The 23862-nt window shown below is 36.9% G+C and overlaps 1 protein-coding gene across 1 annotated transcript in view; it reads right to left on the bottom strand.

Moving 5' to 3' along the window:
- LOC148944442 (TBC1 domain family member 30-like) overlaps positions 1-23862 on the bottom strand; it is a 175222-nt gene that overhangs the window by 10098 nt on the left and 141262 nt on the right. Inside the window, exons 8-9 of the mRNA XM_089099930.1 lie at positions 10958-11114; positions 7857-7942 (exon numbers count right to left, since the gene is read on the bottom strand). Of these exons, the coding sequence (XP_088956056.1) occupies positions 7857-7942; positions 10958-11114 (243 nt within the window). The remainder of the gene's footprint in view (positions 1-7856; positions 7943-10957; positions 11115-23862) is intronic.

The raw sequence follows: 23862 nt of genomic DNA, 5'->3' as shown, positions 1-23862 counted from the left end.
AGATACTAGGGTATATAGGAGTGCTGTTATTGATATTAAAAGTAAAGATCACCATCTATTAGTGTCAAGGGTTAATTTAAAAGTGAAATATCGGAAGGGTAACTACCTCCCGGAAAGTTATGATGTTGGTAAACTCCAGGATGAGAATTTGAGAGAAACTTTCCAGGAACCGTTGAATACTAAACTTGAGAGCTTAAAATTTTATAATGTGGAAGATGGTTGGAATAATTTTAGAAAAATAATTTGTGAAGTTGCTGAAGGTGTCTTAGTGAATAAATCTAGAACTGCAGCTAAGAATATTAGTGAAAAAGCTTTATGTTTAATAGAAAGGAGAAAGGACTTGTAGAAGAATTATCTGAGTGATAGATCGTATAAAAACAAAAGGAATGTAAAGAAAGTGGAGAAAGCATTAAAATATGAACTAAGGAGGTGTGAAGTGGAGGCCATGGATAAAATTGCCGAGGATCTGGAAGATGCAGCTAGACGGCTTAACAGTAAAATATTGTACTGGCACGTTAACAAATTGAGAGGGAGTAGTCAATCCGGACTTGTCCCAGTTAAAGATAGGAATGGGGTCGCAATTAGCGATAAGGAAAAAACTAAAGAGAGATGGGCGGAACATTTTGAGAACTTGCTTAACCGAGATAGAGTTGCAGGAAAAAATATAGATGAAAATGATAAAGTTCGTGATACTTTGGATGTGAAGGAAGATTTGTTTTGTGAGGAGGAATTAGCAACAGTACTAAAAGGATTAAAGAATAATAAGGCTCCAGCTGCTGATAGGGTGGTAAATGAGTTTCTTAAATATGGTAGCTCTGAGGTAAGAAATAAGTTATTGAAGATTATGAATATGATTTTTGAAAAAGGGGAAGTACCTAACGATTTTAGGAAAACCTTAATTAAGCCACTTTATAAGAAAGGCCACTTTATAAGAAAGGTGAAATCATTGTCAGAGTTCAACGAGTGAAGAGCTAAACAAGTTTTCAATTGAATCGGATATAGTCCTTGCTGAAATTTGTTGAACTTGTGTAAGGAACTAAGCACATATCACAAGCGTGAGTACTTTGGGGTGGAAGATTGGAACATTTAGTTGTTGAAGTTTGTTACTTGAAGTGCCCCCCCCCCTTCGTAACTACTGATTGTAAAATGGAAACATACAAACAGTTTAATCTGGTGCTTACTTCATTTTAGGGATACCCTTTATGGCCATCAGTAGGTATTAAAACCACCATAAGACCAGAAAAATAAAGCCAGATATCTAATCCTTTTCCACGTTACCAACTCTGAGCATAATATAGCTGAAGCTCATATCCGCAACTGGAATGAGCACTTTAAAGAAGCTTGTACAAGGACAGATAAAGATGTAAATAAGGCTTTTGAAGAGCAGCGCCTATTCCCTGATATTTTCAAGACTAAGAGTAAAACCTACTTGTCTCTACCCAAAAAAACTAAAGTAAAATCCAGCCTAGCGCCGTCAACTCCGACTTCCGCAGCAGCATCAACTTTAAAGGAAATAATAAATGAAACTCAAGAGGAACTAATGAACACTAAGTCCAACCTAATGAATGACATTTCTCGTGTCTTATCAGACACAATGAAAGATCGCCGAGCTTCGGAAATTATCAGTTAAGATATCTTGAACGAATTTTATGATTCTATTTTTCTTGAATATAATGCTACATTTGAAAAAATTTAATCAACCCTTCAAAGACTTTATAATGCTGTGAACTTGCTTGAAAATAAAATTTCTAAAACAGAGGACAGGGTTGACCAACTTGAGCAGGATACCTTACTTGACACCCTAATTTTCTACGGTGTGAAACCAAACCTCAATGTGGAATTGATGGATAATCTTAATGAAGTGATAACACAAATAATGGGCTTGTAAGATTTCAAAAAAATAGACCTCTGAAAGGCTAATCGATTTCACATTCCTGACAATCAAACTTAGTATGTGAATATTGCCCCCATCATGGTATAATGTTCAAACTAGGATTTTGCTCGAAAATTATTTGGAACAAAAAGTAAGTTGGCTAAGTCAGGTGTATTTGTGTCCGAAAACCTGACTAAAAAGCGTCGCGATCTATCACATGCGGCTCGTAGTACCCTTGATCCAAGAAGTGTTTGGTCTGATGATGGACAAGTTCTAACCTAAGTTCCGAGAGAAACTCTTATACGTAAAATAAACTGTTTGCATGAATGTATTATTATGTGACTTGTTAGTATGTTTCTTAATTTGTATATGCCTTCCACAGTTCATTGATCTTCATTTATTTACTTTATTTATTTTTTTTTTCATTTTTGTTTCTCTTTCCGTGCTAATAGTTCATTCCAATAATACCTGCTGTCCAATTAGTTATTTGTTTGTTTGTAATTATTTGACAGGTTTTTCTTTTGCAGTTGATTTAAGTAAGGATTTTTGTTTGGTTCATCTGGTGACTTAAATAGAATTCAAGTAAAATTTGTTTTTGGGAATACTTTAAGCCGTGAGAGGCGGTTTTAGGAGCTTGGAAATAATCCTTTCAACGTAATAAGTATCTTAAATAATTCTGTGGGTCAGGTTAATCAAAATATAATTACTATTAACCCTATTTGTAATAGTAAATACGTTTCAGAGTTGGGGGGAGAGGATGTTACCAACGGAAATGAGTCTCTGACTGCAGTTCAGCTTATTATTCAGGTTGTCTCTTCGCCAAAGCATAATCAGAGATAAATTGTTTCGGACGGACAGCCTCAGGTTTTGGGTTTATGTGAGACGTTTTTGGATTCTGGAAATGAAGTGCTATTGGATATCCATGGTTATAAAATGGAACCTATAAACTGCTGCAAGATGGCTAAAGGAGGTCTTGCCATGTATCCACCGGAAGTAAAATGATTAATTCTTTTAGTGACCAGGGTGATGTCAACTCTTTGGTGGAACGTTTTGTTGAGTTACAAAATAATCCTTTAGATATAGAAAGTATAATTAATAATTCAGTTGGAAGTAGAAATAGGAATTATAATGATCCTAAATCGGTTATTGAAATTAAATATATTTCGCAATTAAGTGGTTCTGCCTCTTCTAAACAAGATGGTATTTTCTCTGTGCTTCAGCTAAACATTCAGGGACTTTGTTCCTCTTTTGATGAGCTGAAACGGATCGTCAGTGGTGGAACTCCGGATGTTATTGGATTATGTGAAACTTTCCTGGATTCAAAAAAGGATATGCTTTTAGATATCCAAAGATTTAGGATGGAGAGGATGAACCGGAAACAGATGGCGAAATGTGGCCTCGCCCTGTATATTGCCGATCATCTTGTATATAATTTCCGAAGTGATTTTGAGTAGAAATGAGGAAGGAATCTTTGAATCCCTTTTTATTGAGATTAAGTCAGGTTGTAAGAATTTAGTTGTCGGTTTGGTTTACAGATCCCCTAGTGGATCTATTCCTTCGTTTATGAAAATTCTAGAAGAGGTTTTGGATTTAGTCCAAAAGCATCCTTGCGAACTAATCCTTATGGGGGATTTCAAACTTAACCTGCTGGATCAAAATTCTGCTTCGACTGCACATTTTTTGTCAATGATGCTGCGGGAACTCTACCTTCAGTTTGTATACCAACCCGAGTTACTGAGATGCATGCATCACTTATTGATAATATTTTTTCGTCACTAGATGTCTTAGATAATTCGGTGATGATTAGTGATATTTCTGATCTTTTCCCTGCTATTTCACGATATAGTACTCCTAATCGATCGCAGCGTAAAGTTTCGCCATCTAATCTCCCATTTTTCCGTTTTGGTGTCAGTGAGATCAGTCTACTTAAATCTCGTTTGACTAATCAGCCATGGGATAGTTTGGATCCTGAATCGGATTTTAACCGCTCTTTTGATTTCTTTTATGATTCAGTAAAAGAAGGTATCCTAGAAGTTTGCCACCAGAATCCAAAGCCTCATACCTCGAAAAGGATAGTACTGATGAATCCGTGGATGACTCCAGGTCTCCATAAAAGCTGGAAAAGGAAAAATTATCTGTGGACACTATACAAGACTTCGTCATCTGCTTCTCATCATCAGAGGTTCAAAGCCTATAGGAGCTTATTTCAGTCTCTGTGTCAGTAGGATAAGTATCAATATTATCACATGACATATTCGGAGTGTGGAGGACATGTCGTTGATATATGGAAAATTACTTATTATGTGCTTAGACTTACTCTTTCTCCACCTTATGTTCCTACAACGTGGAGATCTGATGATCTAATTGTCCAAGATGACGAGAATATTCAGATAGAGCTTACGTCTTATTTTGCTAATATAGGAAAAACGCAACTCCTCGTTGCGATTTCAGAGCCTATCTTGGACCCCCATGTTTAAAGTCAATGGTCTTGACCCCTGTTTCTGAGTTTAAGGTAGGTCAGATCGTAAATGCGCTTAAAGGTTCATCTTCTTCAGGGCCAGATAGAATTCCTACAAGGGTTATCCGTGCCGTTCTTCCTGCTATTCTGTCACCATTGACTAAGCTTGTCAATCTGTCTTTCGTGAAAGGAATTTTCCCTGAATCACTAAAGCGAGCCAAGGTTATAGTGCTGTTTAAAGGTGGCTTCCAGAGTGGTCCTAATAATTATGGGCCACTGTTTCTTCCATCTGTTTTCAGAAAAAGTTTTTAGAGGGCTACTCTATCCAGGCTTCTTAGTTTTCTAGATCTAGAAAAAATTTTTCATGATTTTAAGTTTGGATTCCGGGTGAATCACTCTACAGAGCATGCTTATGCATCTCTCTTGAATTTCAGTCATTCGGCAATAGATTTTAGTCTTATCCCGGCAGCTTTAGTTTTGGATGTTCGGAAAGTCTTTTGATTCTTTGCCTCATCAGATTCTTCTTTGGAAATTATCGCATATTGGTATAAGATCAAATACTCTCTCTCGGATTGAATCATATATTTCTATTAAACTTATTCCAATAGATCTATCTTTCCAAAGTCCTTCTGAATCAGAGTATTGCGTCCTCCAGGGATATGTTCTCGGCCCACGTTTATTTTTGATTTATTTCAATGATCTGATTTCAGCAGTCAAGAACACCAGTCCTCTAGTATGCTGCAATCTGTGTCATCCGGATGTTCCTTCGTGTCCCAATGCTACTTCTAATGAAGATTGCCTCGTTGCTTTTGCTGACGACAGCCCTTTTGGGACTCTAGGGAGGACGGAATGTGATGTCAGGTCTAATCTGGTGGCAATATTTGAGAGAGCAGTTTCATGGTTTGAGGCGAATTACTTGGCCTTGAATGTTACCAAGTCACATTTTCTTATTTTTTCTCGAATTAGTGTAGCTTTCCCTCAACTGACACAGCTTCAGGTGTCACAAGGCTCCTTGTGTAGACCAAAGAATCGGTTGGTTCGGTTTCTTGGTATCCTGCTTGATGAGAACCTTTCGTTTAGACACAATATAGCCATGATTAGGGTTAAGGTCTCACGAAGTTTGGGTGTCATTCGAAAACTCAAACACACCAAACACTTCCTGGATCTATTCTGAAGCTTCTTTTTTTCTGCCTTGTCCAGTCATATGTCTCGTACTGCCCCATAGCATCGATGTCTACATTTCCTTCTACACTGTAGTCGTTTTGTGTTAATTATTATAAAACAACGCGGAATGGTTTTGAAAACCAACCGTATTACACAAGACCCCATCTAAAAAAACACTCTATATACCTTCTTTCTTGTGGTTCTTTTGTTTTTCATCAGCTTCATGGCAATCTTCCAAAATCTTTTCAAAAAACTCCTCAGTTTATTTCTGATTCAGCTCCAAATAACCTTCGTTCGTCACATAATATCTGCATTCCTCCTACTCCCACTGTGCGGTCAGATTTCAATCCCCTCATCGCTTGTCATCAGGTTTGGAACTCCCTGCCTTCTTCAGTACAGAAATGCCCCTCGTTTGGCACTTTCAAGAGGATTATTAAGTACCATTTAGTTAATAATAAAACAGAATAATTTTTTTTTTTTTTTTTTTTTTTTTGTGGAGTTGATGTCCCCTGAATGTTTAGTTCTGTTTTATGGTGGTCTTCTCTGCGCTATGACTCCCAGGCCTCAGGTATGACTATCAATATTTATTGCTGAAACTGGTATAGTTCACTATGGAGTAGCATTCATGAAGAAGGGTTAAATTTTATTGCTTTCGCACCATTTTATTACAGTCCAATAACTATAAGCCTTATGACTGAAATAACCCATAAACGTCAATTTTGCTACCTAGCCTCAGAAATAAGCAGAGCTGATTGAACTGGGATTTATATAGCTTTAAATACAAGCTTAAAAGGGCTGTACATGGCTTAAGTTATGATATTCTTAATATCTTGGATAAGAGCTATGAACAACATCGTAACAGCTATTATGATGTTGGTTCTACCTGAAAATACACATAGAATTCTGTTTCGACGATAGGAAATCGCTTATAGTAATATTTATATATATATATATTTTTTTTGAGTCTATTTAATCTAATTAATTAATTTAGTTTATTTATTCTATTTTTTCTATAGTTTCCATTTTATCTATATTTTCTTTTCTTCTCCTTCATATGTGAGTAAGTGATAATTTTCAATTTTCTTTTGTTTTTTATCTCTGAGTAAGCAATTCATATGTCTTCCCTCTTTGTAAAGGCCAATGAGCCTTTGGGGGAATAATAACATGTAATATTGTATGCGTATCGAATGAAGAATAAAACTTATCTTATCTTATCTTATCTTATCATATCAAGGCATTAGTCTGGTCTCTGTAGGTAGTAAATTACTTAGTAATATGATACTTTTTAGACTGAGAGATGCCGTAGACAAAGTTTTAAGAGAAGAGCAGTGCGGTTTTAGAACGGGTAGAGGATGTGTCAATAAAATTTTCACTCTTAGGATAATAATTGAGAAGTGCCTGAGTTTTCAAACACCTTTGGTCCTCAGTTTTATAGATTACGAGCAAGCGTTCGATTCTGTTGATAGAAGAGCTTTAGTAAAGGTTTTATCCTTGCATGGTATACCAGACAAATACATTAAAGTGATTAAAGCTATGTATGAGAATAACACTGCTGCAGTTAAGGTAGGAAATGAAGTCACTAAGGCTAGGAATAAGTGAAGATGAAAAGGTGACGTTGGGTAATGAAAAGATTGATCAGGTGGGCAGCTTCACTTACCTTGGTAGTATTATTAGTAAAGATTGTGGGAGTAGTGAAGATGTTAAAAATAGAAAAGCCAAGGCTCAGGGTGTTTTTTCACAGCTAAAAAAATTCTGGAAGAATATGAAGATAAGTCTACAAACCAAGATTAGAATCTTAGAAGCTACAGTAATGACAGTGGTCAATATGACTCTGAAGCATGGACGCTCCGAAAAGCGGATGAAGATTTGCTAGATGTTTTCCAGAGAAATTGCTTAAGGATTGCTCTGGGTACCCGGCCGACTGACCGTATTTCAAACAATAGGCTATATGAAAAATGTGGTTCAATACCGCTCTCTAGGGCTATAATGAAATAAAGGTTGAGGAGGCTAGGGCACGTTGTGCGGATGAAGGATGACAGATTGCCAAAGATTGTTCTTTTCTGCCAACCATGTAGGGCTAAATGGAAAGCAGGTCGTCCCCGTCTGGGGTGGGAGGACGTCAAAAAGAAAGATTTAAAGGAAATGGGAACTTCGTGGGCAGGTGCAAAAAGGGAGGCTTTGAATAGATTGGGGTGGAGGAGGATCGTGCGTAGCTGTGTTGGCCTCAGGCGGCTTGGTGCTGCGGTGAGTTGTTAGTAGTAGTAGCAGTAGAGCCATTAAGCGAGGGGCCATTTTACAAAAAAAAGGAAAAAAAGAAGGTAGCTGTATGAACCTAGAGTTAATGATAAAATGTCAGCTTACTTGAAAATGATCTCCGAAAGCTGATATTATTTCCTTTTTCATACTGTCGTTTCTCGCTAATTTTCAACTTTTCTTGCGGGTGTAACCTGAAAGATTATTTCAGCGTTATGCAAAAAAGAGCGTTAAATAATATATTTCTAAATTTACACCTGGATACACAAAGCAAAACTCTCTTTGGCTTTCAAACTTTTTTCCTCTCATAAGAGAAATTGTATTTTTACACAAAAAGCATTCTATATTTTTTGCCTTTCATGCTTTTTGGCTTTCTGTCTTTTAAATGTCTAAAAAGACAGTTAAAAATGTCTTTTCCCTTCTTTGACCAACTTTTATTCAGTTGAGAGCTTTTATTTTGTTGTGAGAGCAACCCTTTTCTTCCGTCTTTTTTCTATTCCGCCGATTCTTGGTAATTGCCAGTATTGGTACTTATTAATTTTGGTAACTTGTTAATTATTCAAAACACACTCAAGTTCTCGATCTGAATGTAAGACCTGAGAAAACCGGTTTCATAGCCACAAAGACAAGTGACAATGCATTGGACTTTTGTAATTTGGGCTATATTAAATTTTGAAATGGCGCATATAATTGTTTTATGAGCCCAAAAATGAGGATTCTTACTCGTTCTTGAGCCAGAGTCTATAGTGTAAGAGCTGAAAGGATTTTGCAGTCTATGCCAGAGATGACCATCTGAAATTGCTTTTTGAAGATTTCATTATTTTAGCAATGTTTCTGCTTTTGAATGGAAAGCTCCATTCGAGCAAGCATCAGTTTTAAACTGATCCAATCTCATTTGTGATCCAAAACATTTTCAATTTCAATAATAAATAGAAAATATAAAAATCTAAAAAAGGAGTCTTTTCCCACAATCTAAAAAGTGTTGCCATTTATTGTTTCGAACTGTTTCTGTTAGTGATCAAGTAAAAAAAAATCAACTGGAGAAAGGAGCAGCATTAAAACTTAAAACGAACAGAACTTATTCCGTATATTAAAGGGGCTGCCTTCTCCTCAATACCCCGCTCTTAACCCTAAAGTTTTTTACTACTTTAAAAAGCTTCTGATTCTAATTAAATGGCCCTTGTGTTTCAGGACTCGTTCTTAAAGAATTGTAGCAAAAGGTCAAACATTAGCGTGAAGAATGGGGCATCAAGGGGGAGGCAGCCCCTTACATATACAGAATAATTTCTGTTCGTTTTGCTCCTTGCTTTCAGTTGAAAAGCTTTAATTTTTTTAAACTCAATTCTGATCGTTTCTCAAATACCGCCATGAAAAATACCGCCCTTCCCCCATGTGAAATTTCTTCAGACAAATTCCCCAGGAAACTTTCCTCCCCACGAAAAATCTCCTTATGGAAAATCCCCCTGCAACCCCCCCCCCCCAGCCCGCAAAAATGAAATAAAATTCCGTATATTTCCCAATAACAAATACAATATGTGAGCAATTGGCAAATTGCGTAACTTAGTGCTTACAGCCATCTCCAGGGACTTATGGGGGGTTATTTCATCACCAAAAGCATAATTGTCAGACCTTTCAATTATGCTGAATCAGATGGTTATCTCACAATTCTTATCAGGTGAATTTAGGAAAAAAGGGCGTGGGAGGGGGGCTAGTTGCCTTCCAATCTTTTTGGTCACTCAAAAAGGGGCAATAGAACTTTTGATGTCTGATCCAATGCGCCCTCTCCCGATTTTCTGGGATTACTGGTCCGATACGATCACCCCTGTGAAAAAAAACAACAACAAAAAAACAAACAAATAAACACGCATCCATGATGTTTCTTCTGGCCAAAAATGCAAAATTCCACATTTTTGTATATAGAAGCATTAACCCTATAGCTTTACTTTTGGGGGGTATTTCGTCCGTTTTTCGAAAAATGGGTAAATTTTTCTAAGGCCCATAAATTTTTGGCTGGCTACATTGAACTTGATGAACATTAAACTTGATGATCGTTATGATATTCGTTGTCACGTGTCTTCTAACGGCAGATTTCTCTGCGCTTTATTTTCATTCATCATTACGTCGAACATTTTGAATCTGCATAAAAATTCCAATTCTTTTGATGTATCTATTGTTATCGAAACTCTATTTTCTTAGAATTTCGAGTACTATTGAGCCGCGTCGCTTCTTACTGCAGTTCGTTACCACGAACTGTTTGATTTCTGATCGTTTTTCAGGTTATGGTATGTGGTAATTCTTTCACAAAAATACATCCCCCCCCTCGTCTTTAAGGGAAAGCTTCTCCCGCGGAAAATTTCCCCATGGAGAATTTTTCTTGCTGATAATTCCCCAATGGAGAATTTCTCTCCTGGAAAATCCCACACACACTTAAAAATCCCCCCGAGAATTCCAGCTCCGCTGAAAATTTCCCTGGAAATTTCTACCAGAGTATCTCCACACATAAAATGGAGTCGCTAACGAGAAATAAAGACAAATAAAACGAATTTCGTATGTGAATTCTGGCAAATTCACCCGAGTAACATTTCCCTTGTAAGTTTACCCCCAGAAAATTCCCTCTGAATGGATAATCCTCCCCATAGAAAATCCATCCCGAGGAAATCCCCCCCCCCCGAAAAAACGTCTGTATACTTTTCAATAACAAATGCTATATGTAAAAAAGGTAAATGTCATACCTTGCAGCCCTTCCTCCGGGGACTCGGGGTGGGGGGAGTCATGCCATCCCCAAAAGCACAGTTATTAGAGCTTTCAACTATACTGAACAAAATGGCTCAAAATTTTGATCAGACGACTTTAAGAAAAAAGGCGTGGGAAGGGGGAATGCGGAAAAGAGACATTTTCCGTTAATCTTTTCTTAAAAGGACAAAACAGGAAAAAAAAATCAAGTGAAAGATTATCTTAGTATTTATCGCTTAAATTTTGTCTTTTTTCCAAAAAAAAAACAGTTTTATTAGCAATTATTTCATTTATTCATGGTAACACCCAGAGAAAGCAGCATTTCCAGTCAGTTTTAGCAGATTATCAGTGAATCCTAACGGGTATGAAAACATGATTCAGAGAAAGATGAATGAGAACTTCCGAGATTTTTTTCAACGCAATTCGAGATTTTCACAAAATTCTTGAAACTGTCTGAGAATTCTTATTGTACATACCTAACTGATGAGAAGTGCGTTCGCATAATTAATGGTCCATCCGATTTTGTTTCGATGTTCGCAATTCTGCTTCTCGGATTTACTTCAGTGACTATTAGCTGATTCACAGAAGTGGGAGCAATTTTTTGAGCTCCATCTTTAATTTTTCTTGTTGTATCTGTAAGAGAAAGGTGAAATTCTTCTATGTAAAACATATAGCAAACATTTATATAACTTATATTTATACATTGCACAAATTGCATCAGAAACTAAAGAAAAAAATTATGTCACTTGAAAAAAAAAAAAAAACTGGCTAAAACAATTTATATTTATCACGGAAATATCCTGTATTATGATTGGTTATATCGGCAAACTTTGATACCGAAGTACACGAAGCTACCCTACCTAGCTAAACTTTGCTCTTTTCATTACACAGTAGGTTCCATTAAGATTATGACGAGTGTTCAGGAATATGAGAGAATCTATTTCTTGTTATAAGTGTAAGTACCAGGAGACCGAGCATATTCGGCACGCAACAGGCTTTTATACAAGTGATTCTCGTTGTCGCTCGTCTTCTAACCACAGATTTATTGTGTGTCATTTTCGTTTATGATTCGAAGTGATTCTCGTTATCGCTTGTTTTTCAACAACAGATTTCGCTGTGCGGTATTTTGTTTGTGCTCGATAGGATTCTCGCTGTTGCTTGTCTTCTAACTGCAGATTTTGTTATGTATCATTTTCATTTGTGATTCGTTATGATGATCATTGTTGTATGTCTTCTAACCGCAGATTTCATTTTGATTCATCTTTACCTCGGAAATTTTATCCATAGCTTTTGCTTTAGCAGTTCGGATTAATTCTTCTTCTTGTATAGTTTTGCAGAACGTAATATATTCCAAAAAAATTCGATACGATCAACCATGGGAAAAAACGAATTTTTCTAAAGTCGTGACCTATCCAGATTCTCTTTTCAAGCCAAAAACTATTAGTGTTTCAATTTTCAGAAAAATTTATAGAGCTGTTTTCAAGATAAAATATATACATACACAATTATTTCTCTCTTGAAGAGAGTAGATAGATAGATAGATTAAAGTGTATCTTCCTTAGCAACTTATACAATTTAAAAAAGGGGCTAGCAGATCCATGGAGTTGAAAAAGAAGGCTGAAAGTAACAAGATTAAAAGTAGAATATTATGGTGAGAGAAAATTACAAGCATGCGAGGGCCGAAGACCCAAGTATCACCCAAGCGAAGGATATCTCAGTGTCATTTTAACGCGCCTACGAGATTATATTTGTGAGTGCCAAAGACCAAGCGGTCGGGATTGACAAAAAAGCCGGGGAAACCACTTCCTTCTAGCCAAACGGCCCGTGAAGCGGGTTCTTTTGGTTAGTTTCATAGGCAGCGTAATAGCTCTGCCCAAGTAAAGAACGATGTTGGCACAATATATTGTTTATTTATTGAATTATTTTCTTGTCCTTTAGACCAGGGCACTTGGTGTCGAAGGACTTTTCGTAAAAACTTCAAAAAGGGCTCATTCGTTTGGAAATTGGAATGGCTAGTGTCCTATTTAATAGCCAAAAGTGATTGGAAGGCAAGTAACACCCCTCCCATACACATCATTTCCCTAAACACATTCAATCAAAATTTTGAGATAGCTATTTTGTTCAACGTAGTTGAAAGTTCTACAAATTATGTCTTTGAGGATGACAAACCCCCCCACACCCCTCAGGGCAAGGGTTCTAAGCTATGCAAGGGTTCTATGATAGTGTTCTCGTAGAAACTTCAAAAAGGGCTCAATCAATTGGAAATTGAAAGGGCTAGTGCCCTGTTTAATAGTCGAAAGTAATTGGAGGGTAACTAATACCCTTCTCACGCCCACTATTTCCCCAAACACATCCAATCAAAGTTCTGAGATAGTCATTTTGTTCAATGTAGTTGAAAATTCTGAAAATTAAGTCTTTGGAGATGACAATCCGCCGACAGCCCTCAGGGTAAGGGTTGTAAGTTAGGCCTTAGGGGCACATAAGCTTCTTATAGAAAAGGTTGTCGTAGAAACTGCAAAAAGGGTTCTTTGGATTGGAAATTGAAAGGGCTAGTGCCCTTTGTAATAGTAGAAAGCTATTGGAGAGCAACTAACCCTCCTCTCACGCCCACCATTTCCCCAAACACATCCAATAAAATTTTTGAGATGACCATTTTTTGCAACGTAGTTGAAAGTTCCAGAAATTGTGTCTTTGAGGATGACAACCCCCCACAGCCCTCAAGGCAAGGGTTGTAAGCTAGGCCCTGGGGGCATGTAAGGTTTTTATAGAAAGCGTTGTTGTAGAGACTTCAAAAAGGGTTCATTGAAAATTAAAAGGGCTAGTACCCTTTTTAATAGTCGAAAGCGATTGGAGGGCAACCAGCCCCCCACTCACGCCCACCATTTCCCTAAACACATCCAATCAAAATTTTTAGATAGCCATTTTTTCAACGTAGTTGACAGTTCTAGAAATTATGTCTTTGAGGATGACAACCTCCCACAGCTCTCAGGGCAAGGGTTGTAAGTTATACCCTTGAGGCATGTAACGTTTTCATGCAAAGCGTTGTTGAAGAAACTTCAAAAAGGGCTCATTAGTAGTGTAGCTATAATGATAGGTACTAGACAGGTAGCAAACTATTATGTCAATCTATTCAAGCAGAGAGCCCCCCATATAGCTATAATGATAGGTATAAGACAGGTAGGAAATTACTGTGTATAATATAAGGAAAAGGGCAGGTAGCCAATGTAGCTTTAACATCTCCGAGCAGAGTGTCTCCCCATATAGCTTTAATATCTCCGATCAGAGTGTCTCCCCATTTAGCTTTAATATCTCCGAGAAGAGTGTCTCCTCATATAGCTATAACAGTTTCAAGCGGTCAGTACTCCCGCCATACAAGCATAAAAGTCGTGATGTTTTCATGGTAAGGTTATTCGTTCACTCTGACATTGAGCGTGGATATAAAAAGTCCGATATCGAGTTAGTATCTCAGTCAATAAATTGAATTTGAGTAGTTTACATTATTTCAAATTGGATAAATAAACGTTCAAATATTGTTAGAATGAGTAGTTTCACACTATTACATCTCGAAGGAGCCGACAGTGATGTTGTGAAGACAAGGGCCCCCAATGTAGCTGTTGAAATTGGAAAGGATTTCCGACTAAAATTTGAGTGGGATGAGATGTTTGGCCGATACGTTATATCATTGAGTAAATTTAAGTCGGACGAACAATTATGCTTTGCCGCAAAAGTGAATATAATGTATTTATCACGACTATAGCATGGATTGAATGCTATTATGAAGCACATTGAGGAAAATGGATTGACTCACCTAACACAAAGAGAGTGAAAATATATTCTTTTATTACATTTCTGTCAATAAAAATGTTTTTTTTATGATGTTTTTTTTTGATTAGACACTCTAGATGATCGTTTACTCCACTCTCTCTCTCTATGGTGGGTCGTGGTGTCCAATAGGTATTGAGATTGTGCACAAAGTAGAAGCTTGCAATTGTTATTTTAGTCTATAGTTGGTAGTGGGAGTATCAAGAATGATTGGATTTGAGAAACAGAAGATCTTACGGAATCTAGTCAAATTGGAAAAATGTTTAGTGTTAGATCATGACTTTTTGGAATTATCTCTTCAACGGAAAATATTTTCTCTAGAAATACTTAACTGTATAACGGGATCTGATTCTCCATCCTTGGATTATTATATGAAGCTTAGGCATTGTGAATCAAATTCATTTACTCAATTTATTGATATATTAATTGAAACGAAGCAAAATGACATTGTGATTCTGCTTTTAACCACTACCTAGAAATCCATTCTTTAAAAGACTAGGAAATAAGTTTTTGTGACGATATTCGATTACTGCTCCTCCTCCTCCTAGAAGACAATGTTATTTTTTTTATTGATTTTGAGTCAGTTACTTTTTGGCAGTGAGACGGACAACATCGAACAAATGTATCATACATGTTCACTATGTTTATATACATTAGGCACATGGTCTTCATGTGAGAACTGTACTACAGTTGATGACTATAATGAAAATTGTAGACTATGCAATCCGTGTAAATTGCATAAAGGATATGCTGTACAAATTAAGGACTGTAATACCTGTCTTGAAGAGACTTGTGACTCTCATCCTAATGGATATCTATGCTCCAATTGTCATTTTGATAAGTGTGACCAGTGGGAAAATACTTACCCTGGTATGATTGGAAAAAACCCTAAACGTGACTTCAGTTTATTTCTAAGGGATTGGTATCGTCGCGGCTTTAAATTGTATTGGGAAGAAGAATTTGGAGCACGTTTCAATTGTAAAAACATGAAGAGAGTATGGTTCCTGCGTCATCGTTGTGAGGACAATGCAAGTAATGATTATAAACCTAGCGATTTTTATTTGGCTGTGACAGAAAGTGATTCTTCATATGAGAATATTGTGTGCGACATTACTTCAAATAATCAGATAGAAACAAGTGAATGTTTCAATATGAATCGTAATAGTATCATTGACTACACAAGAAGATTGAATAAAAATGAAGTTACAATATATTGTGGAAAATGTGACCCTGACTTTGCACGCCATGATCAGTACAAGTTGAATCCAAATGATCTGCCACCACTAATCGTTGTCGATGACGATGACTATGATGATGACAATCTAAATGAATATGAAGAAGAAGAAATCTAAACAAATGAAGACAAAAGACTATTTTATAGTACATATATACTTTATTAATATAAAAATCCACCTACATTTTTAAAACACTTTATTCTTAGGGTACTAAAATCAATACTATACAGATCTGAGAGGGTATTTTCTACTAGAAAGTCATCCAAACGTGGACTGTGTACATAAATGTTGAGAAATTCACCGAAAGTATAGTCACGACATCGAAAAATTAAATAAAGTAATGCATGAAAACCACAGCTTTTGGTCGATAAATCTTGTACTCGCATCCGATTTTGAATAATTGTCTTCCCACTTCCTTCAAGGTAGTTTTTGATGTTTGGTGTGTAGAATGCATATGGTAGACCAAGAGGATCAAAAAATTCTATATTCTTTGTTGTTTGATAGATGCATAGCCAATGACCCGTCTGCACAGTCGATGGACTACTATTAACAGTGATATTGGTTTTGTTAACAGTATGAATATAATCAAGGAAATCTGAGGGTATACAATAGGATTTGTATTTGGACATAAAAAGATCCATGTTAAATACATTGATTATTTGAATTGTTTTCATAGTGCCAAGTCTAAAAGAACATTGCAATCGGGGGTAATTTCCCAGTAGGTTTCAAATTGATTGAGTGAGATTAATGTTACACTCTCTGTCAACGGTTTGTCAAAGGTACACTCCAAACGTACAGTACCCATTCAGACAATACTCATATCTTGAGTACCAGACAAGTCCAAAACAATGATACCATGACTTTTTGCGAACATTGAATCGGTAATACCATTTTCATATAGTTGAGAATCTTAATCTAGGGATTGCATTGTAAATTCATATAGGGTTACGAAGGATTTATCAAAGGACAAATTGTAGAGAGGAATTTCATTTACTTTACTTACAAGAGAGGAAAGTCCAAACAATTCGAATTCACGTGGCGAACTTGTCCACGATACAAAGGCACTGGCACCTTTTACAAAAGCCAAGGCAAGTTTCGATGGAATTTCACCATTGATAAATGAAGAATCGCTGTAGGTACTTGATCCAGTGGGAATATTACGTTGATTGGCGATTGTGTGAGGAACGAGCAGTTTGATATTATTTCCAGAGGCTCTTCGTTTTTCGATTGCCAAAGCAACAGAGCTCATAACCCGTTGTTTTCGCACATGAAGTATTGCCGAAGTGAGATTGACTTTAGCATTGGGTGCTGCATCAAGTTTCTTTCTAAGTATGAAATTGAATGGGGGCAATTTTTACCTTGTTTAAAATTTAGCATTGGGGGACATCTATTAAGGTCCCTCAAATATTTATTGATTTAGTCCAGAAGTTAGATGGTGCCCTTTACAGATTCCCCAGGGTAGTTTATAGCTAGTAACACCATTTTATCTACAGTCGTAGCTCATTGAAAAACCTGTCAATTTCTTATAGGCCATTGGAGTCATCAACATAAATTGTATGTAACTAGCATAGCTTGATAGATTGTTACTAGTGCTCACTAGTGTTCCATTTATGTAGACACATATTTGTTTAAAAAAATTGTGTAGTATACCATTTTCATAAGATAGTCCATCGACGTTGGAGGGAGGTGAATTGTCAGACTTTTTCCTCACCACAACTTTTAAATAAATAAATATGGATGATAATTCTATGAAGTAGTCTTCATTGGAATAAATTTAAAAATGTATGTTTTCAGAGAGGGGTTGCTGTGGATAGAATTCTCATAGTACCCGTGTTTTACACTGACATCCACACTTTCTGCATTGAAAAAATTTAGAAATGTGGTGACAGTGGGATGAGATTCCTTGTGGGGTAGATATGCCATCTAGGAAAAGAAATCCCTTTTCAATCTAACAATTTTTCTTCTTGGTTTCTGTTTCTTACTTTTCTTTGAAAAGAGTGATGATGTCTTTCGCTTCTGACCTGAGTAGAGACTGATGAGTGATGAGATGTTTCTCCTCCTTTTAAAACCTTTTCCACTTTGTTTCAATCGCTCGCCAAGGGATCGTGCGCTGGACCTGATATTTTTTGAAACACTTTCTTTAAAATCTTTACCATCCCCCAATCGTGTAGCGTAGAGGATGCAAAATTTGCAGCAACCGGCACAATATATTTTTTAGCCAGCGGTATTGCAGAACGAAACAGGTAAGCAAACCATCTGCCAAGACCACAGCCCGACATTGATTAATAGCCTTTGTAATAGTCCATTCCATGACCCAATTACCAGGGTGGGAGAGAAGTAACATAGCTATCAATAGCAGGACATACAAATATATTTTTTTCTATTAGCCATTTTGTTGTTGTTGCCGAATGGGTCAAAAATGACATGTAATCACTGCTAAATCTTTTGTTATTGCTAAAGGATCACCTAATTCACTTCTTAGTGTTAACTGACAGAGTTCCAAATACGAAGTGTTTACAGGAAAATTAGGAGTATACTGTATATTGATATTATGAAAAAGTTCGAGGGTTGCTTTTCGTTAAAGAACATGAGGGAGTGGGACATTTGACTTACCAACTCTCGATATTTTCACAAGGGATGCATAAAGAAATATGCAAGAGTCCGAGGCGAAACCAGGTAGATAATCAGCAAAAATAACTTGATCCATCCCGTTAACAGTGCCAGCGTTTTTCCCATTGATCATATTATGTTTAAAGCCAAGAACATCTCTCAGATTATCATTGAGATGAATCATTTCAGTGTCAACAGGTGAGCTAATGTAAATCCTATCGTGTTCCATTGAATAATTAAAATGGAAGGTAGCGTTCCTACGATATGAGATTTTTCTATTGATATGCTACTATGACACAAATCCGTCATAGTACCATATTCTTTATATCTCAATGTAAAATCCGGATAGTCACTAGATTTAAATGCTTCAACCCATTCATACTCGACAAAGAGTGACCACTCGAATGGTATAACTTTTATTCCATACACACGATCTTTTCACAGGATATCATAGGTATTTTTGAGAATGCAGTCGACAAGAGCCACTTCATACTTTTCTTCATCTAATTTGATGGCGGGGGAGAGTTTCGTCCAAAAATCACTAGTTTATTCAAATCATTGTAGAGAGGGTAGGAGACATTGGACATAAACGTTACATAAAAATCACTGGGCATTGTCAATATCTTCAACACTGATCCAAGAGTCAAAATCAGAGTTGTATCCTAGCCAACGAACAAGCAACTGTTTCATTCTCCTGTGAGTACGAGTCTTTAATATCTTTTCAATCTGATAGATTCCGGTGTTTTTAACTTTTTGTAATTCATAATCATAAAAGCCGCCAAGAATCTCATCATCTTTCTTGTCACGTAGACGATATGTTATGGGATTAGTGTCCAATAGTTTGGAGACTTTAAAAAGTTCAGTAGACTACAAGTATTTACCCTTTTCAAAAATATTAGTAGTTCGATTGACCCAAACAGTATCACCAACATTTAACTTCTTATCTTTCTTCTCATTACCACCAACACAATCAACACTGGAATACTGTTTAAGAAAAGTGTCAAATGTATTGACATCATGATGAACTTCTGTTGGGGTTGAGTTGGACAGGGATCGATGTGGACTTTGATTATAAATAAACATGATTTTATCCAAATCATGAATAAAAGCAGCAGTATTTTTTAAAGTGCAATATCTTAAAATTAAAAGTAGAATAGTTCTTATCAGTCGTTCGGCCAATGGTGCCTTTATCGGACTATGACTATGATAGAGGATTGTATTATATTTCAGTATAACCTTCTTTACATGGGGATTAACAAATTCACCACCCCGATCCGTTTGAATGTTCTTATAGCAATCCTGTTCAAGGATGATTTCAAGAGCTTTAGCAACGTCATCGCCGCTCTTTGACTGCAGTGGAACGGCATATGCATAGCGACTAAAAACACTGATTGCAAGTAGAATGTACTTGTAGGGGTGATTATGACGTCGTTGAATCTCATCCAGAGTCAAAAGATCTGCTTGTAGTATTTGTAATGGGAAAAAGGCTTTAGTTTTTCGATAGTAATTACCACGAACTCTACGATTACGATGTAGAGTGCAACTTGATTCATTCTGCAGATACTCTGCTGCCCGATTCTTTTCAAGTCCAGTGACTTGAGCAAGTGTGGTGGGTGAACTTAAACTTCCCACTGCACCAATATTCTCATAAACATGTTTCAATGCTTCATCCATTTTGAACGTAAACACGTAGTGAAGTGTCCACTGCCCATTTGCATACTAACAGGTGATGGTGAGGGGGATGCAGTGATATTAAGACGTCTTCGCTTGACTCCCCCACTCATAACTCTTGTCAAATCATTTCCACTTGGCGCGCTAGCATTTTCCTAAAATGATTTAAAGACATCTTTTGATATTTTACTAAATTCCTTTAATCGTTTTAAAATATGTTTATTGGCAATAAGGCTTTTGGGAAAGTTTGATGAGTTTAAAAATGTATGCAGGTGACTGTCAAATGATACAAGTCTTTTACGATTCGTGACTAAATCTGATAATAAATCAAGCAGAATATAGGTCTTGCTATGGATTACAACTTGCTTCCCATTAGCATCTATTTGAACATTTTCACTGTAATTGAGATATGTCAAGAGTCTTATACTGTTCACGATAGGAATGTGGCATTAGATCTGCAACACTTGTCATAACTTTAGACAAATCTTCTTCTTCTTTTGGTATTATCGTTGTTGTTGTTGATGATGATGATGATGATTATTGAGTCATTTCCTTATTGTGATCAATAACATTTACTTTGAGGGGTCTCTCACGATAGGGCTTGTGTTTGTCCACTCGGCGAAGTGCATTTTGAAGCAGAATTAATTTTTCATCGTCGGCAATTGTCTCATTGTTAATGAATTTATTGAGATTGTTCTCGAAATGTTCCTTTGGCGAAAGGGCGAGTTAAATTGGAGTCAATTTATAGAGTTTGGCCATTCTCTCTCTCTAGAGAAAACTGCTTACAAGTCCTGCAATGATTGGCACTAAAAGTGTAAAGAAGTTACCACCCGAGTGACGAAGTCGTTTTCTTTTAAAATCAATTCCTTAATTTTTGCTTACTGCTGATGTTAGGGAGTCTGCATAAAGACGATGTTACTTGATCTACTGCTTAACACCTTCGGGCTGTTGATCATTGCCTTTAGTTAGATTTAAAAGAAGTTCAGATACGAGATTAAAGAATTTTATGTCGACACCATGTTTGAGTATGGCCTTCCTAAATCGTGGTTTTGAATTACCTAGGACGGTGAATAAATGTCGATGTTCATGTAGTTTCTTCAGTGCCATGATTGCAACTAACGAACTTTTTTACTGTTCGCCTGCAGATATACAGTAATTTTATTGTCAAAAATATCGGTGACTACACGCAGATCCTCGGGTGTGTTCTGATTCAGGTACAATATAATAAATCCATAGGATTTGTTGGTAGCCTGATTGTAAGCCAAGAGTAGGAATTTCGGTTCACCCGGATACACCTGTCGGTTTAACGTTATGAGGGAATTGGAATCACAAACAACCCTGTAGATGATATAGTAGGTGCACCTCAAAGCAAGTGTTCTCATACACTTGCTCTGCTGAAACAGATTGTATAGAACTAGGGTTACGGAGATCCGTTGATGATGAGATCGGACAGTGAACAATTGTATTATCTCCTGAGACCATTCTTCAATGGATTCAGCCAGATCGTCAATAATCAACCAAGAGTTTGATTCAATACTGTTGAAAATGTCAAGTCCATGTATGAACTTCGTGTCTTGGGCAATAGTTTTTATTCTATCATAGGATTCTTGCCAAACACTGTAGCAATAGTAAATTTTTGTTGGATTTTCTAAAAACATTTTGTCACGATTTTGAATTATTTTTGTTAAAAATGTCGTTTTGCCGGACATTGATGGCCCGCAAAGAAACGATCTAAATGGAGTTATAAATTGATACTTAGCTCTCACTGATGTCAAAACCAACTGACTGTATGTTGCATCATTCCCTTCAATAAATAATAATAGTAATTTCCCTAATCAGATTCGAGAAGAACAAGAAAACATTTTTTAAGAATGATACATGTTTTTTATTTACAGAATAAAGAAATCACTATAAAAAAATACTACATGTTTGATTTATATAAACACACATAAAAAAAACATGAAAAAGGCACTATCACATAACAAATTCAAAACAAGACACTAAAAAAACACATATCACAATTAAAAGGGGTCCCCCCCACCGGAAGGGGGTGGAGGCCGCTGGTGGGGGCCGGCCGAGGGCGGGTACCCCCCCCCCCGGAACGGCCGCGGGCACGGGGCCAAAAAAAACAATTGTACACTTTTTTATTTACAAAAAAAAAACAGACGACTCTGCCTTGCTATAAAAAAAAACAAAAAAACTGCTGAGTTGGGAAAAAAAAGTTACAGCTGAGTTGTGAAAAAAAAACTAATGCTGAATTGGGAAAAAAATATCTACTAAAAAAAGAATCCCACCACCACCAAACCATTTACTATTGAATTTTTTCCCGACCGAGGCGATGTCTATAATCTCGACACACACTTCGGTCAGAAGTTAAATAATGTCCATTGGGTAGCACCTTCACACCATCCGTGCACACATAGACTTTATCCGACACGGGACACATGGCTATTTTATCAACTAAAACTGTGTGGTTATTAAATTTTAAAGAGCGAATCGCCATGACTTTCGCCCTTGGAACTATAATATGTTCCACACAGTTTCTGTATACATTCATGTACATTCAAATTTTTATTCACGTACTGTCTAGGCACCCCTTTGCAGACTTTTTTGATTAGCTCGCTGTGTGTTTGCACACAGTACACCTTCGGACCTGCAAGCACACCACTGGAAATCAAGTCACTTCACGTCTCTGATTTTAACATTAATAACTGATTTGGGGCCTGACGCTTCACTAACTCCGGGTAAATGGACTCGTCCGAATTGGTAAAGTCCATTCGAGAGCTAAAGTGCGTGCTTTTTTCCAAATCTTCCAATAAATTCACTGTTCTAACTTTTAGCAAAAGTGAATCGGTATCCCCATAATATACTTGAATTTCTCCCTTCCCCGGCCATTGGTGCCTACACACATCTTAATAGAATGACAACATGAGTTTTTTTGATATTTCGGTTATTGCGCTGCCAGCTGCATTACATTTCTTTTTTTTCTATTTAAGAGGACCATATTCGAGTCTATGATAGTGAATGATGTGAAGTTTGGATCGGCAACGATTCGAGCACATTATTTTGGGTTAGTCACAACGTCACATCGATTTGATTACGTACACTCTCGCACATTTTACCGAAGGCTGAGTTCAAAATGAGTTTAGAGATTTCCTTTTTAACCTTCGTTTTCGCTTCGGAACGTTTATTGACAAAAGTGTCAATAAACGTTTTCAAATAGGGTTTTTGGTCAAATTGGAGGGCTCTATGTATCCTTGTGATGTTGAAACCGTTGGCTACCATCCACCGCAAAAGAACGTGATGTACAACGATATTCTCTTTCGGATGAAGGTCGGCAATAAGTTTTTGTTTTGAAGGTGTCCAGTGCACACCACCATCCTCAACCTTAGAAATATTGTATGGACTCAAAGAGTCTCAGTCACCGCTCTGTTTATGCACAGGAAAACAAAATCCTTCACCGAGTCATGATGCTCCACGGGTATTTCACCCGTGGATTTTAAAAAACCATCCCCGCGGTCCATTCTCCTTAACAATGGCAATGTTGGGGAAATCTGAAGCACGAGAATCGTTAAGCCATTTATAATTTCCACACGGCAAAGAGTAGTGAGACATTGCCGACGGATAGAGGGAGTTCATATCTAAGAAAACTGCACCCGACTTTACACCGGTGTCTTGTCCAGTCGGATCAGTTTCAAGAGTACGATTTCCATGAAAAACATACCCTCCACTCATTGATCTCTCTAAAAATAGATGCTGATCAATGTCGGTGATCAAGCCTATTTCCTCTTTACTGCTTTTAAGAATTAAATCCATCACCAAATGAGGAGTGGAAAAATAATAACCTAAATCCAACCCAAATTCCCCATAGATTTTATCCGTGTTCTTACACACAATATCCAGCAACGTCAATAAATCACTTGCCAGGTATAATCTACAATAATCCCACCCATATTTACACCCTCCATTAGCCCAAACCCTCTTGGCAAATTCATAGTTGACAGTGGTGTATTGACGCTCGTAAAGTAAATCTTAGAATGAGG

The sequence above is a fragment of the Artemia sp. Qi Xiang Cuo genome, chromosome 14 (genome assembly GCF_049724085.1).
Source record: "Artemia sp. Qi Xiang Cuo chromosome 14, ASM4972408v1, whole genome shotgun sequence".
NCBI classification, from domain to species: domain Eukaryota; kingdom Metazoa; phylum Arthropoda; class Branchiopoda; order Anostraca; family Artemiidae; genus Artemia; species Artemia sp. Qi Xiang Cuo.
The sequence above is the reverse complement of the archived record's forward strand: the minus strand, read 5'-3'. Positions and strand labels throughout refer to the sequence as shown.